The sequence below is a fragment of the Neoarius graeffei genome, chromosome 21, assembly GCF_027579695.1.
Source record: "Neoarius graeffei isolate fNeoGra1 chromosome 21, fNeoGra1.pri, whole genome shotgun sequence".
NCBI lineage: Eukaryota > Metazoa > Chordata > Actinopteri > Siluriformes > Ariidae > Neoarius > Neoarius graeffei.
The window spans coordinates 42,230,835-42,247,530 of NC_083589.1; the positions used below are offsets into that span (position 1 = coordinate 42,230,835).

The following is a 16,696-nucleotide window of genomic DNA, read 5'->3' on the forward strand; positions in this document are numbered from 1 at the left end:
GCTTCCCTCGACCAATGAAATGTGCCCTGTGCCACTGGCTGCAACACAACCCCAAAGCACGATCGATGCACACCCATGCTTCAGAGTTGGAGAGGTTTTCTTTTCCTGGAATTTGGCACCTTTTTTTCTCCAAACATACCTTTGCACATTGTGGCCAAAAAGTTCTATTGATTTCATCAGTCCACAGGACTTGTTTCCAAAATGCATCAGGCTTATTTAGATGCTCATTTGCAAGCTTCAGATGCTGAATTTTGTGGCTAGGATGCAAGAAAGGTTTTCTTCTGATGACTCTCCCATGAAGGTCATATTTGTTTAGGTGTCGCTGCATAGAACAGTGCACCACCACTCCAGGGTCTGCTAAATCTTTCTGAAGGTCTTTTGCAGTCAAACAGGGGTTTTTATTTGCCTTTCTAGCAATCCAACGAGCAGTTCTTTCAGAAAGTTTTCTTCATCTTCCAGACCTCACCTTGATCTCCACTCTTTCTGTTAACTGCCATTTCTTAATAACATTACAATCTGAGGAAATAGCTACCTGAAAACACTGCTACGTTCTTGTAGCCTTCTCCTGCTTTGTAAGCATCAATTATTTTATTATTCAGAATGCGAGGGAGTTGCTTAGAGGAGCCCATGGCTGTTGATTTTAGGGACAAGTTTGAGGAGTCAGAGAATTTATACAGCTTTGAAATCTGCATCATCTGACCTTTCCTAACGAAGAATTTGAACAAGCCACAGCTCAATAAGCTAATTAAGGTCTGGAACCTTGGTAAAAGTTACCTGAGAATTCAAATGTATTGGGGTGCCCAAACTTTCGCATGGTGTTCCTTTTCTTTTTTCACTCTCCAATTGTACAAAACAAAAATAATACACAAATCTTGCAGAAAATGCTGAAAAGAAATGTGTCGTCTTTACCTTTATGCCTTTTGGCGATCAGTTCATCTTCTGCTCACTTAACTATTCACAGTAACAGACATTTTCAGTAAGGGTGCCCAAACTTTTGCATGCCACTGTATGTGCACACCTGACCATCACACTCGGACTTGTTGAACATCCCATTCCAGATTTGATCCCCACTTTGCTGTTTGCTCCACTAGATTTTGGAGCTGTGGCTGTGTGGATATGCCCATTCAGCCACAAGAGCATTAGTGAGATCAGATGTTGGGTGAGGAGTCCTGGGCCACAGTCAGTGTTCTGATTCACCCCAAAGGTGTTCAGTGGGGTTGAGGTCAGGGCTCTATGCAGACCACTTGAGTTCTTCTACTCCAGCCTTGGCAAACCATGTCTTCATGGAGGTTGCATTGTGCACAGGGGCATTGTCATACTGGAACTGGTTTGGGCCTCTTCATTCCAGTGAAGGAAAATTGTATTGTACGTGTACGAAATTTGTGTGCTTCCCCTCCTAGAACTGCCACCTTATTGTGGTAGAGGGGTTTGTGTGCTTGAATGATCCTAGGACCTATGTTGTCAGGGGGATTACGCCCCTATTAGGGTCTCCCGAGGCAGACAGGTCCTAGGTGACAGGCCAGACCAAGAGCAGTTCACCAAAACCCTTATGGATAAAATAAAATCAAGGACCATGACATCGCCCGGTATAGCACAGCCGGGGCCCCACCCTGGAGCCAGGCCCGGGGTTGGGGCTCGTACACTACCGTTCAAAAGTTTGGGGTCACTTTGAAATTTCCTTATTTTTGAAAGAAAAGCACTGTTCTTTTCAATGAAGATCACTTTAAACTAATCAGAAATCCACTCTATACATTGCTAATGTGGTAAATGACTATTCTAGCTGCAAATGTCTGGTTTTTGGTGCAATATCTCTATAGGTGTATAGAGGCCCATTTCCAGCAACTCTCACTCCAGTGTTCTAATGGTACAATGTGTTTGCTCATTGCCTCAGAAGGCTAATGGATGATTAGACAACCCTTGTACAATCATGTTAGCACAGCTGAAAACAGTTTAGCTCGTTAGAGAAGCTATAAAACTGACCTTCCTTTGAGCAGATTGAGTTTCTGGAGCATCACATTTGTGGGGTCGATTAAATGCTCAAAATGGCCAGAAAAATGTCTTGACTATATTTTCTATTCATTTTACAACTTATGGTGGTAAATAAAAGTGTGACTTTTCATGGAAAACACAAAATTGTCTGGGCGACCCCAAACTTTTGAATGGTAGTGTATGCAAGCGCTTGGTGGCCGGGCCTTTGCCCACGGGGCCCGGCCGGGCTCAGCCCGAAGCGGTGACATGGGCCCGACCTCCTGTGGGTTCACCATCCACAGAGGTAGCCGTAGGGGGCTGGTGCAGTGTGGATTAGGTGGCAGTTGAAGGCAGGGGCCTCGACGACCTGATCCCCGAACACAGCGGCTAGCTGTTGGGACATGGAATGTCACTTCGCTGGGGGGGAAGAGCCTGAGCTTGTGTGGGAGGTTGAGAGGTACCGGCTAGAGATAGTCAGGCTCGCCTCCACGCACAGTTTGGGCTCCGGAACCCAGCTCCTCAAGAGGGGCTGGACTCTCCACTTCTCTGGAGTCGCCCATGGTGAGTGGCGGCGGGCTGGTGTGGGCTTGCTTATAGCTCCCCAGCTCAGCCGCCATGTGTTGGAGTTTACCCCAGTGAACGAGAGGGTCGCCTCTCTGCGCCTTCGGGTCGGGGAGAGGGCTCTTGCTGTTGTTTGTGCCTACGGGCCGAATAGCAGTATAGAGTATCCGGCCTTCCCATGAACCCTCGAGCACCCTATGAAGGGTATAGAGCTGGTCCAGTGTTCCACGACCAGGACGAAAACCGCATTGTTCCTCCTGGATCCGAGGTTCGACTATTGGCTGAATTCTCCTCTCCAGTACCCTGGAGTAAACCTTCCCGGGGAGGCTGAGAAGTGTGATTCTCCTATAATTGGAGCACATTCTCCGGTCCCCTTTCTTAAAAAGAGGGACCACCACCCCAGTCTGCCACTCCAAAGGCACTGTCCCCAAAGCACACGTACAATTGTAAAATTGTAATTCTACAGCATACAAATACAATTGTGTGATTCTGACTTTGTGGCCGTAGTGTGGGGAAGAACCACAAATTTGTGTGATGTTTAGGTATCCACAAACTTTTGGCCATATACTGGATCTTTAGGTTTCATGTAACACACTAAAGCATTCATGTTCTCCACAAAGATATTTTATAAGCCCTACAGAAGAGGGTTTCCATTTTAGTTAAGGTTCCAAGTAGACCATTTTAGAAAGTAAGAACCCCTAACCATCTATTTAACCCTCCAAGAACCTTTTACCCAGAGGAAAAAGGCCAACCGTAGAACCTTTAGTCATTCCTCTGCATGGGCCTGTATGGAAGAGCCCTTAAACACATAAAACCCTATAACAGAGGGTTTGCACTTCAGAAAAGGTGCCAAGTAGAACTTTCTTCAAAAGCACAGACTGTTAAACATTCAAAAAGCTCCTGAGGTAACACTTTTCCTGAGAGTGTAGTAAAACAGTATGACTTTATGAATAGGAGCTGGTCTAGAAGTACTGTATTTCCTTTTTTTTTTTTTTTCCTTTTTTTAAAAAGTCAGTCAGTAGGCCCAGAAAACCCTGCTTGTGGAAGAAAAATGTTTATTAAATCACTTAAGACTAAATTGGATAAAGAAAAACATGAAACAGTCAAGTTCAGACAGTTTCATGTTTTTCTTTATCCAATTTAGTCTCTTGACTACAGACGGCTACCGGTACTTGAAATTGTAATTCTGGTGTTTCCACGTGCTGCAAATTATTTGATGGCTACTTTCACTCATTGTATAAGATTTTTACTTTTAATAGGTCTGTGTAGGTTCTGTTCACTTCTTGTCTTGTTGTGAAGCAATAAAAATTTGGCATACATAAGCAACTTTGAGTAATATTTTTCACTTAACCAAGAATGAAAATATTCTCTTTCATATCAGACTGAAAAGAACCCTTGTTTGTAGTTTTGGACCCACATTTGACCTGACTTTATGTGCCCTCTCTCTCTCTCTCTCTCTCTCTCTCTCTCTCTCTCTCTCTCTCTCTCTCTCTTCAGATCCAGAGGAGCTGAAGTGGATCATTCAGGAGGTGAATTATCGTATCGGAATTCAGTCAGCTAAATTGGTACGGCAGCTGAAAAGGAAGGACCGACTACATCACAAGCAGCAGAAGAAATGTGACATCGTCACTGCCTGCCTGCAAGCTGTCTCCCCAAAAAGAAGTAATTCATAATCAGTTTTTTTTTTTAACATTTCATCCCGGGGTTTTAGTACAGTCTTCTCAACTTGCCTTCACTGATTCTCTGATTTGAAGGAATCCTAGCTGTAATTTTCGTAACTCAAATCCACTTTTTTCAGTGCACTGAATCTGTCCAACAACCTCAGATGATCAGCCTGCCCAGAAGTCAGTAGAATATTTATACAAATTCCTTTATAAAAAAAGTGTAACAAAGCTGTAAACAGGTACAATAGAATATGTTGTATTAAAACAGATATGCTATATCATGTTATTTCGTTTACTTTTTAGGGAAGCCAAAGAGCCACAAATCGGACCTTGAGCCATTTTGCATAAAATACCAAATGAGTAAATTTTAAACAAAATGTAAAAATACTCTGCTAGTGGTCCATGTGTTTCAGATGAACATCTGTTACTCACTATAGACATTCCTGTCTGCCACTAATATGATGTAGCTTAGTGTCTCAGTCCTGGTCCTGGAGTACCCCTGACCTGCATATGAAGCATTTTCCCTCCTCTAATACCCCTTTTCCACCAAATCAGTTCCAGGGCTGGTTCGGGGCCAGTGCTGGTTCACAACTCGTTCAACTTGCGAGCCAGCTGAGAACCAGTTTGCTTTTCCATAGCTCGGGGTGCTAAGGGGAGCCACGTCATTACGTCACTGTATACGTCAGTTACGTCGCTGCGTTTGCATAAACCTTGGCGCGAACATCAAAGCAACAAAAACACGGAGAAGAAGAAGCAGCAACAACAACAATAATGGATGACTGCTGCTTTACTGCATCCATGATATCTTGTCGCTTATTTAAAAATGGTGACCTTTCACGGTCTTGCTATTGTTGTTGGTCTTAACAACTCCGCCGCCCCACTGACGTAAGCGGTTCTTTCCTCTGGCCCAGCAAAGAGCTGGTGCTAGCCTGGAATCGGTTTTTCTGGCCCTAGAGCCAGTTCTTTGTCAGTGGAAACAGAAAACCCGGTTCCAAACTAAGCACTGGCCCCGAACCAGCCCTGGAACTGATTTGGTGGAAAAGGGGCATGACTCACTCCGTTTAACCCAGTTCAGGGTTGTTGGTTAGCTGATGGGAGAATGGTATACATCAGTAAATACAGAAATCGCTTGGATATGGTAACACAGGATATGCTGTGCAGTTGAGCCACATTTCCTTTCTTAAAGTTCCACTGAATTGTGGGTGTGCCAGTGAAATAAAAATGAATATAAATGCTTCAGGTATTTAGTAATTTAACACCATAATCTGTAAAGGAAGGATATGTGAATAGGAAATCTTTCACAGCATTAATATGTAGATAATATTTTTGCTTCTAATTCAAAGCCTCATTTTTACAATGGTGCAATTCAACAAAACTGTTTCCAAAAAAGTTGGGATGCTGTATAAACTGTAATGTAAAACAGAATGTGATGACCTGCAAATCATGGAAAGCCTATATTTCATTGAAAATGGTACAAAGACAACATAAATGTTGAAACTGAGAGATGCTATTGATTTTTGAAACACATAACTTATTTTGAATTTAATGTTGGCAACACGTTTCAAAAAAGTCAGGACAAGGCAACAAATGACTAGAAAATTTGTGTAATATAAAAAATAATAATTAGGTTAATTGGCAACAGGTCTGTAACATGATTTTTGGATTAAAAAAAAAATCCCAGAGGTGTCGAGTCTCTCAGAAGTAAAGATGGGGAGGGGTTCACTGCTCTGTGAAAGACTGCAGGGGCAAATAGTGTAACAATTTATGAATAACTTAGCTCGACATACAGTAAAATTGCAAAGAATTTGGGGATCACATCATCTATGGTACAGAAGATCATTATGATTCAGAGAATCCAGAGAAATTTCTGTACAAAAGGGACAAGGCCAAAAACCAACATTTTAATGGCTGTGACTTTTTTTGGTCCCTCAGGCAACACTGCATTAAAAACAAGCATGATTCTGTAGTGGAATTCACTGTATGGGCTCAGGAACATTTCCGAAACAATCATCTGTGAAAACAGTTCATTACTGGATCCGCAAATGCAAGTTAAAACCATATATAAACAATATCCAGAAACACCGCCACCTTCTCTGGACCTGAGCTCATTTACGATGGACTGAGGTGAAGTGGAAAACTATCCTGTAGTCTGACTAATCGAAATCTGAAATTCTTTTTGTAAATCATGGATACCGTGTCCTTCAGGCGAAAGAGGAGAGGGACCAGCTGGCTTATCAGCACACAATCCAAAAGCCAGCATCTGTGATTGTATGAGGGTGCGTTAGTGTACATGGCATGGGTGGCTTGCACATCTGGGATGGCACCATTAATGCTGAATGATGTATACAGGTTTTGGAGCAATATACTGCCATCCAGACAAAATCTTTTTCAGGGAAGGCCTTCCGTCTTTCAGCAAGACAATGCCAATCTGCATGTATTACACCTGCATGGCTTCGTAGTAAGAGTCTGGGTGCTAAACTGGCCTGCCTGCAGTCCAGACCTGTCATGCACTGAAAACATTTGGTGCACAAAACAAAAAAAAATACGACAAAGGAGACCCCAATCTGTTGAGCAGCTGTAATTGTATAACAAGCAAGAATAGGACAACATTTCACTTTCAAAACTACAACCCCGAGTCCAAAAAAGTTGGGACAAAGTACAAATTGTAAATAAAAACGGAATGCAATGATGTGGCAATTTCAAAATTCCATATTTTATTCAGAATAGAACATAGATGACATATCAAATGTTTAAACTGAGAAAATGTATCATTTAAAGAGAAAAATTAGGTGATTTTTAAATTTCATGACAACACCACATCTCAAAGTTGGGACAAGGCCATGTTTACCACTGTGAGACATCCCCTTTTCTCTTTACAGCAGTCTGTATACGTTGGGGGACTGAGGAGACAAGTTGCTCAAGTTTAGGGATAGGAATGTTAACCCGTTCTTGTCTAATGTAGGATTCTAGTTGCTCAACTGTCTTGGGTCTTTTTTTTTTTTTTGTCGTATCTTCCGTTTTATGATGCGCCAAATGTTTTCTATGGGTGAAAGATCTGGACTGCAGGCTGGCCAGTTCAGTACCCGGACCCTTCTACGCAGCCATGATGCTGTAATTGATGCAGTATGTGGTTTGGCATTGTCATGTTGGAAAATGCAAGGTCTTCCCTGAAAGAGACGTCGTCTGGATGGGAGCATATGTTGCTCTAGAACCTGGATATACCTTTCAGCATTGATGGTGTCTTTCCAGATGTGTAAGCTGCCCATGCCACACGCACTAATGCAACCCCATACCATCAGAGATGCAGACTTGTGAACTGAGCGCTGATAACAACTTGGGTCGTCCTTCTCCTCTTTAGTCCGAATGACACAGCGTCCCTGGTTTCCATAAAGAACTTCAAATTTTGATTCGTCTGACCACAGAACAGTTTTCCACTTTGCCACAGTCCATTTTAAATGAGCCTTGGCCCAGAGAAGACGTCTGCGCTTCTGGATCGTGTTTAGATACGGCTTCTTCTTTGAACTATAGAGTTTTAGCTGGCAACGGCAGATGGCACGGTGAATTTTGTTCACAGATAATGTTCTCTGGAAATATTCCTGAGCCCATTTTGTGATTTCCAATACAGAAGCATGCCTGTATGTGATGCAGTGCCATCTAAGGGCCCGAAGATCACGGGCACCCAGTATGGTTTTCCGGCCTTGACCCTTACGCACAGAGATTCTTCCAGATTCTCCGAATCTTTTGATGATATTATGCGCTGTAGATGATGATATGTTCAAACTCTTGGCAATTTTACACTGTTGAACTCCTTTCTGATATTGCTCCACTATTTGTCGGCGCAGAATTAGGGGGATTGGTGATCCTCTTCCCATCTTTACTTCTGAGAGCCGCTGCCACTCCAAGATGCTCTTTTTATACCCAGTCATGTTAATGACCTATTGCCAATTGACCTAATGAGTTGCAATTTGGTCCTCCAGCTGTTCCTTTTATGTACCTTTAACTTTTCCAGCTTCTTATTGCCCCTGTCCCAACTTTTTTGAGATGTGTTGCTGTCATGAAATTTCAAATGAGCCAATATTTGGCATGAAACTTCAAAATGTCTCACTTTCGACATTTGATATGTTGTCTATGTTCTATTGTGAATACAATATCAGTTTTTGAGATTTGTAAATTGTTGCATTCCATTTTTATTTACAATTTGTACTTTATCCCAACTTTTTTGGAATCAGGGTTGTACAGCAGTTGATCTCAGTTTCCATGATTTGCAAATAACATTTGTTTTTTGTTTACACTTTACACAGCTTCCCAACTTTTTTGGAATTCGAGTTGTACTTTTCTCTGGGCTAGGTGACAAATATGTGAGCTCATCCATGTCAGTAGTAATGTTGAAGATACATGACCAAGCAATGATTTATGAGTCCATATTAAGCAAAATTAAATTCGATTTAATTGAATATAAAATAAATGGCTTCCTAACATGGGTATATACACACAGTACAATTTGGAGGCATCCTTCTTGGAGACAGATTGAGTTCTATATACCTTCTCTAATGAAGCCTCCATAGAGACTGAACTTGACACATTACAGGACTAGAGTCCTGTTGAGATGATTGACATTCTCATGGCCAGTGCCTGTGTGGTGATCAGGGTCACCCTAAAGAGAACATGTGGCATAAGGAGAAGAGAGACGCATCTTGTTCTACTATACCATGGACCAGAGGAAAAATACTCCAAACTTCCTGCCCACAAAGAATCATTATATGCACTCTACAGTATATTGAACATCTCCATTTAACTGGCTAAAGCTAGTTTATGTTTCAAGTAGACATTCTATCTTTTTATATTTTCTTTATTTCCTGAAACACAAACGGCACAAGTGTGATGAAGCTCACACTTCTTTATTTGGTTCTTCATGCCTTTCAGTGTTGCTTGAAAGTTGGTGAACCCTTTAGAAATTTCTATATTTCTGCATAAATATGACCTAAAACTTCATCAGATTTTCACACAAGTCCTAAAAGTAGATAAAGAGAACCCAGTTAAACAAATGAGACAAAAATACTGTACTTGGTCATTTATTTCTTGAGGAAAATGATCCAATATTACATATCTGTGAGTAGCAAAAGTATGTGAACCTTTGCTTTCAGTATCTGGTGTGACCCCCTTGTGCAGCAATAACTGCAACTAAACGTTTCCGGTAACTGTTGATCAGTCCTGCACACCGGCTTGGAGGAATTTTAACCCATTCCTCCATACAGAATAGCTTCAACTCTGGGATGTTGGTGGGTTTCCTCACATGAACTGCTCGCTTCAGGTCCTTCCACAGCATTTCAATTGGATTAAGGTCAGGACTTTGACTTGGCCATTCCAAAACATTAACTTTATTCTTCTTTAACCATTCTTTGGTCGAACGACTTGGGTGCTTAGGGTCGTTGTCTTGCTGCATGACCCACCTTCTCTTGAGATTCAGTTTATGGACAGATGTCCTGACATTTTCCTTTAGAATTCGCTGATATAATTCAGAATTCATTGTTCCATCAATGATGGCAAGCCGTCCTGGCCCAGATGCAGCAAAACAGGCCCAAACCATGATACTACCACCACCATGTTTCACAGATGGGATAAGGTTCTTATGCTGGAATGCAGTGTTTTCCTTTCTCCAAACATAACACTTCTCATTTAAACGCTTTTCATTCATTGTCTTGCTGCATGACCCACCTTCTCTTTTTTTTTTTTTTTTGTAACTCCCTTTTTATTGCTTTTCAACAACACAACATAAGAATCAACATACATGAACCTGAACAACGACAAGAACAGAATAACATAATTGGAACCCCCCCTCCACCCAAAGGAGGAAAAAAAAGAGAAAAAAAAGAAACAGAAAACAAAGGAAAATATTACTCATACAGAGACACTTGCACAAATTAAACTAATATGGACACAAAAATAAATAGAAATAATTACACATATCTACATGCACAAGATTCACATTACCAACATCTCTTTCACCTCCTTTACTCTCACAGACTCCACCCCACCATATATCAGATTTACTGTATGTCACAATCCAGACATGGCTTATTGTTTACATGAAAATCCATCAGTATAGCTACTCCAATCAACTACCTAGTATGAAATTCATGTATGGACCCCATATTTTCATAAATACCTCCTCCCTATTGTTCAGCCTAAAAATCAATTGTTCATAGCTGGCTATTTTGGTCACTTCTCCCATCCATTCATTAAATGGGATAACACTTTTTGACTTCCAGTGTCTGAATCCTACATCCCGTAATAAGGGCCACCCTACACCACTGAGTTTGCTGGGATAATAACTCTACTCCCTCTGTTATTATGCCTAGAATACATAAAGCGGGGCTCTGAGATAAATCCGTCCTGAGTACTTTGTTAATGAATAATATTATTCTTTCCCATAGGTTTTGTGTCATTTCACATTCATATAGCATGTGTAAAAGTGTTCCTCTACTCCTCGCATATCTCGGATTCACAAAGCTTTAATCTTGCCATCTTACAAGGAGTCCAATACATCCTATGTATGATATTATACGTAATTAAGTGGGTCTGCACCTCTCTAGAAGTCTTATACCAGGATCCGATTATTTCCTTCCGTTTCTCCAGAATTATCTCACCCTGTAAATCTGCCTCCCATGCTCTCTTGAGACCCTCTAGTTTAGGTGGGTGAGATTGCCTCATAAGACTATAATATCTAGATGCCCCACCTCTCATCCCCTGATCTCCCTGTACTAGTCTTTGTAGCTCTGTTTGAGGCAATAGGGGGAGTTTCCTTTGAGCAGACATTATACAGCTTCTTAATTGCAAATATTTCCAAAAGTCTCGTCTAGGGATTCTATATTTAGTTACCATTTGTTCAAAACCCATAAAATTATCACCCTCAAACATCTCCAATAAAAGTAATCCCTGCTTCAGCCCATGATTTCCAGTAAAGAGGTTATTTTACCCACTTTCAGTAGTTTATGCCATAAAGACGACCTTCTAGTAAAAAACGGGTTAAGACCAATAAGATGATGTGATGTTTGCCAGGTTTCTCTTGCAAACAACAATAATGGATTCCGAGTTGGAATTTCTCCCCTGTTTTGTGAAATAAAAGCCAATAATGGGATTGGTTCAGCGAGTTCTTTTTCAATCGAGACCCAACCCGGAACTTGGTCCTCTGCAATATTTATTTTGGCCAATTAAGAGAGAAGGCATAGTGGTACCAGTCCACTCTTGGCAGGTTGAGGCCTCCATCCTCCTTTGCAGCATACATTTTAATTCTATTTAAACGGGGTCTTTTACCTCCCCACAAAAAGGTAGCTACAGCTGCATTAAATCTTTTAAGTAGTAGGGGAGGGAAGCTCATGGGTAATAAATATATGATATAATTCAGTTGTGGAACAACCATCATTTTAAGAATATTTATTTTTCCCAGCAAAGATAACCCTATTTTAGCCCAGTTTTGTAGAGTGTTCTCGATTTTCAGAAGTAGGGGGAGAATGTTCTGTCATTATGTCTTTTAAACCTGGTGTAAGCTTTATCCCTAGATACACTAAACCTGAAGGAAGCCATTTAAACTGCCAGTTCTGTCTAATGCTAGGTGGGCATAACCTAGACAGAGGCATTGCCTCTGATTTTCCCCAATTTATTTTGTAACCTGAGATATGGGAGAAAGTATCAATCAAAGACAAAATTTGAGGGACAGCTGTTTCTGGATTTGAGGTCAGTAACAAAATATCATCCGCATACAAAAGTAATTTGTGTTCCATCTTTCCTGCTTGGATACCCTTGATATTTGTGTTATTCCTAATGGCAGCTGCTAAGGGTTCTAATGCCAGTGCAAAAATTAGGGGGCTCAAGGGGCAGCCCTGTCTTGTACCCCGGTGCAGAGGGAAATATGGGGATACCCTTCCATTTGTTAACACTGAGGCCTTAGGGTTACAACATAGAAGTCCAACCCATTTTATAAATGAGGAGCCTAATCTGAACCTAAATAGCGTCCTGAACAAGTACCTCCACTCCACTCTATCAAATGCTTTCTCAGCGTCGAGAGAGAAAGTAACCACAGGATCAAGGCTATTCCTTACTTGTCAAATTAAATGAAGTAACCTACGAACATTATCCGCTGAGGACCTTCCTCGAATAAAAACAACTTGGTCTGGATGTGTAAGACTAGGCATATGTGCCTCCAGTCTCATAGCTAGTATCTTGGCCAATATTTTAGCATCTACATTTATTAGAGACACTGGGCGGTAGCTTTCACATTGCTGAACATTTTTACTTTTTTTATGTATCAGAGTAATTACAGCCGATTGCATGCTTTCTGGCATCTTGCCCCTTTCAGTTGCATCCCTGAATACTATCACTAACCTTGGTGCTATCAGGTCCACAAATTCTTTATAAAAATCTGTCGGTAGCCTATCCTCCCCAGGGGACTTCCCAGAGCTCATTTTCCTTATAGCTTGCTGAACCTCTTCTAATGTGATATCTCCCCCTATTTCTTTTTTCCTCAGACAAGGTCGGCAGATGCACCTGTAATAAAAACTTATCTATATCCTCCTGATCTACTGTGCCCTGTGACGAATACAATTCTTGGTAAAATGCCCTAAATGTTTCGTTAATCTCCCCGCTGTCAGTTACTAAGGTCCCCTTTTCATTCTCCATGGAAGTTATTAAAGTGCGACTGTACTGCTGTTTTACTCTCTGGGCCAGAAATCTCCCAGCCGCTTCCCCTTGCTCGTAGTACCTCTGTCTACACTGAAACAATGCATACTCTGCCTTCTTCTGTAGGATAGAGTTTAGTTCCAGTTTCATTTTATTTAATTGTGTAAACACTGCTGGATCTAACTGGGACGCATATATTTTTTCAAGATCTTTAATTCTTTTCTCCAATTCAAGTAATTGTATAGCAGATTCAGTGGTGGCTGGTAGTCTTTCAAACAGGGGAGGTTGGTCGGTTACGATATTTCCAGATTTTAAAAGAAAAAACATAAATTTTGCCCCTACTCTTGCCTCTGATCTGGCTGATTGTTGGCAGCGTCACAAACTGTGAAATAACAGGTTCTTTTGGCCCATTAGCCTACTGTCCAATACACATGATGGTGGTGTTGGGGGGGGGTATATTTTAAAATTGTGGCATGTTTAAAAATTGATCATTATTGAAAGCAGCTCTTTGTCAGGAACCTCAGCAGTAGAGCTGGGTGCCACACATTTCATTCAATGACATTTTACTTATTTTGACTGAGAAATGTTTTATTGACAATTTTGATAACCCTTCACTTTTAATCCAGGTCTGTAGTGTGAAATGTTCTCGGCTGTGTTTTTGTTTAAAAATGTTTTCCAAATTGTAGCTGTGTTTAATTCATGTCCAGAAAAATATATATTCCAATATAATATACTCAGCATAAACATTTTAAATAGATTCTATATTTTTGGTCCATCCATGACATATTACTAAAGTAGCCTATTTACTGTTGTTGATGTGGGTCACTTGCTGTTAGCCAATTCACTTTCTCGTACCAGGAGAGCTGAAAGGAACGAGTATTATTCCCTACCTTTTTCACCATGTCAGTTTGAGGCGTTGGTCTACCCTGCTCTTTAATTTTAATTTTTTCCTCGAAAGGAAGACTGGCAAATGGCTTCGCCAAAATTAAATCAGCAATGCTTGGCATCCGTGCGCAGCTTTCTTGCTAGCTGACTAGCCCCCTCAAGTTCAAGTTCAGTCAGTCAAACAAACGAAATTTCTGGAACTAAGATAGCAAACTTGACAACACTATATTTACACTTTATTTACAATGAAAATATATACAAACTAAAAAAGCTGGTAGAAACCGTATGTAATGAATGAAATCGAAATGTAAGCTGATCTCTTACAATACGCCACAGCACTTGCAAATCCGCATGGGACTGAACTGAAATTCACCGCTGCCTGTCTATATTTGAAACGAGCTGTCAATCAAAGAAAATATCCGGCCGCTTTCACCAATCGCCAGTCTCCTCGCGGAAACTGCCATGTCCCTCCCATGTGAGGCTCGGAGTCCGTAGGCGGGCATTTTCGCAGTATTTGTCCAATAACCGTCTTGCATTTTGAGATTGAAAAGCACATAGCTCCCAAATGCCATTGAAGTCCACTGAGGCTGGGAGTCCGTGGGCGGGTGTTTTCGCAGTATTTGTCCAATAATCGTCTTGCATTTTGAGATTGAAAAGCGCAGAGCTCCCAAATGCCATTGAAGTCCACTGAGGCTGCGCTGCATCGCGCTGTCACGAGGGGGAAAAACTCACGCACACATTAAAGTTATAAGGGCATTTTTAGAGGAGGCTGAGCCTCCCTCGTTGTCTTGGAGCAATCGCCCGTGAGCAGATTGTTTTTTCAAATAGGAACAGTGTTGTATTAAGCGACCCCTCAAGCAGGCTTTAAATGCATCCCATTCTAGACCTGGGTTAGAAGTTGACCCTTCATTAAATTCCCAATACTCAATAATTTCCTTTCTAATAAAGTTACAGGATTTTTCATTTCGGAGCAGCAAGGTGTTGAGTCTCCAACGGCTTCTAGGGGTTTCAAATAAGGACCCTGAACCTAACATCACTTCAACTGGGGCGTGATCTGACAGTACAATATTACCAATTGAAGCAGAAACCGTTGTACTCACTAATTGTTTAGATATTAGAAAATAGTCTATACGTGAATATGAAGCATCTGGGGTGTAAAATCCTCCAAATATCGACTAGACCCATCTCCTCTTCTAAAACATCAATAGCTATTTGAGATTTATATACTAATCTTGTATTAGCAACTTTTGACTTATCTAGAGTTGGGTCTTTAACCTGATTGAAATCCCCCCCAATAATAACATAAGTATTCCCCATTTGTTTCACAACATTGCATATGTCAGCAAAAAAAATTGGAGAATCTATATTTGGTACATAGATATTAATAAGAGAGCACCTACTGCCAAACAGATCTACACTGACAGCCACCCACCTGCCTTCCCTGTCCGAGAGTTGCTTGTGGATGGTAATGTTTAGATTTTTACGAAACAATATACATACACCCTGCTGGCAAGATGAGTAGGCACTATAAAATATTTTACCCACCCAATCCCTTTGTAACTTAGTTGACTCTTCATTATTTAAACGAGTCTCCTGCAAAAAGTGGATGTCTACCTTCTTTTGTTTTAGATATAGAAGAAGTTTCTTCCTCTTAATAGCAAGATTCGCCCCTTTAATATTCCACGATAGTAACTTAAGCATCTCATCTCATTATCTGTAGCCGCTTTATCCTGTTCTACAGGGTCGCAGGCAAGCTGGAGCCTATCCCAGCTGACTATGGGCGAAAGGCGGGATACACCCTGGACAAGTCGCCAGGTCATCACAGGGCTGACACATAGACACAGACAACCATTCACACTCACATTCACACCTACGGTCAATTTAGAGTCACCAGTTAACCTAACCTGCATGTCTTTGGACTGTGGGGGAAACCAGAGCACCCGGAGGAAACCCACGTGGACACGGGGAGAACATGCAAACTCTGCACAGAAAGGCCCTCGCCGGCCACGGGGCTCGAACCCGGACCTTCTTGCTGTGAGGCGACAGCGCTAACCACTACACCACCGTGCCGCCCTAACTTAAGCATGTCTGCCATATTAACATAACACTTCTACTATTTTACCCTCGACCATCTCATCAAGCTCTGAGATACATATCAATGAGGGTGGTAATGTGAGAACCGACCTGAATTTAATGTCTCCCTGTCTAAGAAACGTGCACATATGGAAAAAAAACAAAAACAAAACCCACACATAGAAACTGAGACCCACATGTGAGAACCTCAAGAAAACAGAGTGGTTCTCCATAATCCCTTAAACCAAAACAACAGACTAATACGCCCGTGGAACTCAGAGTCCTGACCCACCGAACACCTCCCCTCCTCCTCCATCCCTATCAAATACACACACCTATTATCATATACAGAACTTAACTAGGTGTGTATTTTATACAAGCAACCAAATGAAATAAGTCCACCACCTAAATCTTATAAAGAACAGGAATTCATGTCCTCTAAATGGAGCCTAGAAACGGCTCACCCAACATCAATAATATCCTCCATGTCGTGTTGGGATCTTCATGAGGCTTGCTTAGAAATGAAGCTTCTCACCTCCTCCGGAGAAGTGAAGGTATGCCGGATATTATCCGCCACAACTCTCAGCACGGCTGGGTATAACATGGACCATGGTGTACCGAAGCCCCTTCTCCTGCAGCTGCCTCTTTACTCCATCAAACTTTTTGTGCCTCTGAATAATATCCTGTGAAAGATCCTGGAAAAAGGATACCCGCTTGCCTCTCCATTCCACCCGCTCCTTCTCCCGAGCCGCCCTTAGCACTGCTTCTCTGACTCCAAACCTCAGGAAACGCACCAGGATATGCCAGTCTCTGTTGCCCCACTGACCTGTTCTGTGGGCACGCTCAATCTCAAAGTCCGGGCCCATTTC

General features: G+C 41.6%; 1 protein-coding gene across 2 annotated transcripts in view; it reads left to right on the forward strand.

The window, feature by feature from the left end:
• tbc1d30 (TBC1 domain family, member 30) overlaps positions 1 to 16,696 on the forward strand; it is a 41,629-nt gene that overhangs the window by 4,767 nt on the left and 20,166 nt on the right. For both annotated transcript variants that reach the window (XM_060903148.1, XM_060903149.1), the window contains exon 2: positions 4,027 to 4,191. In XM_060903148.1, the coding sequence (XP_060759131.1) occupies positions 4,027 to 4,191 (165 nt within the window). The remainder of the gene's footprint in view (positions 1 to 4,026; positions 4,192 to 16,696) is intronic.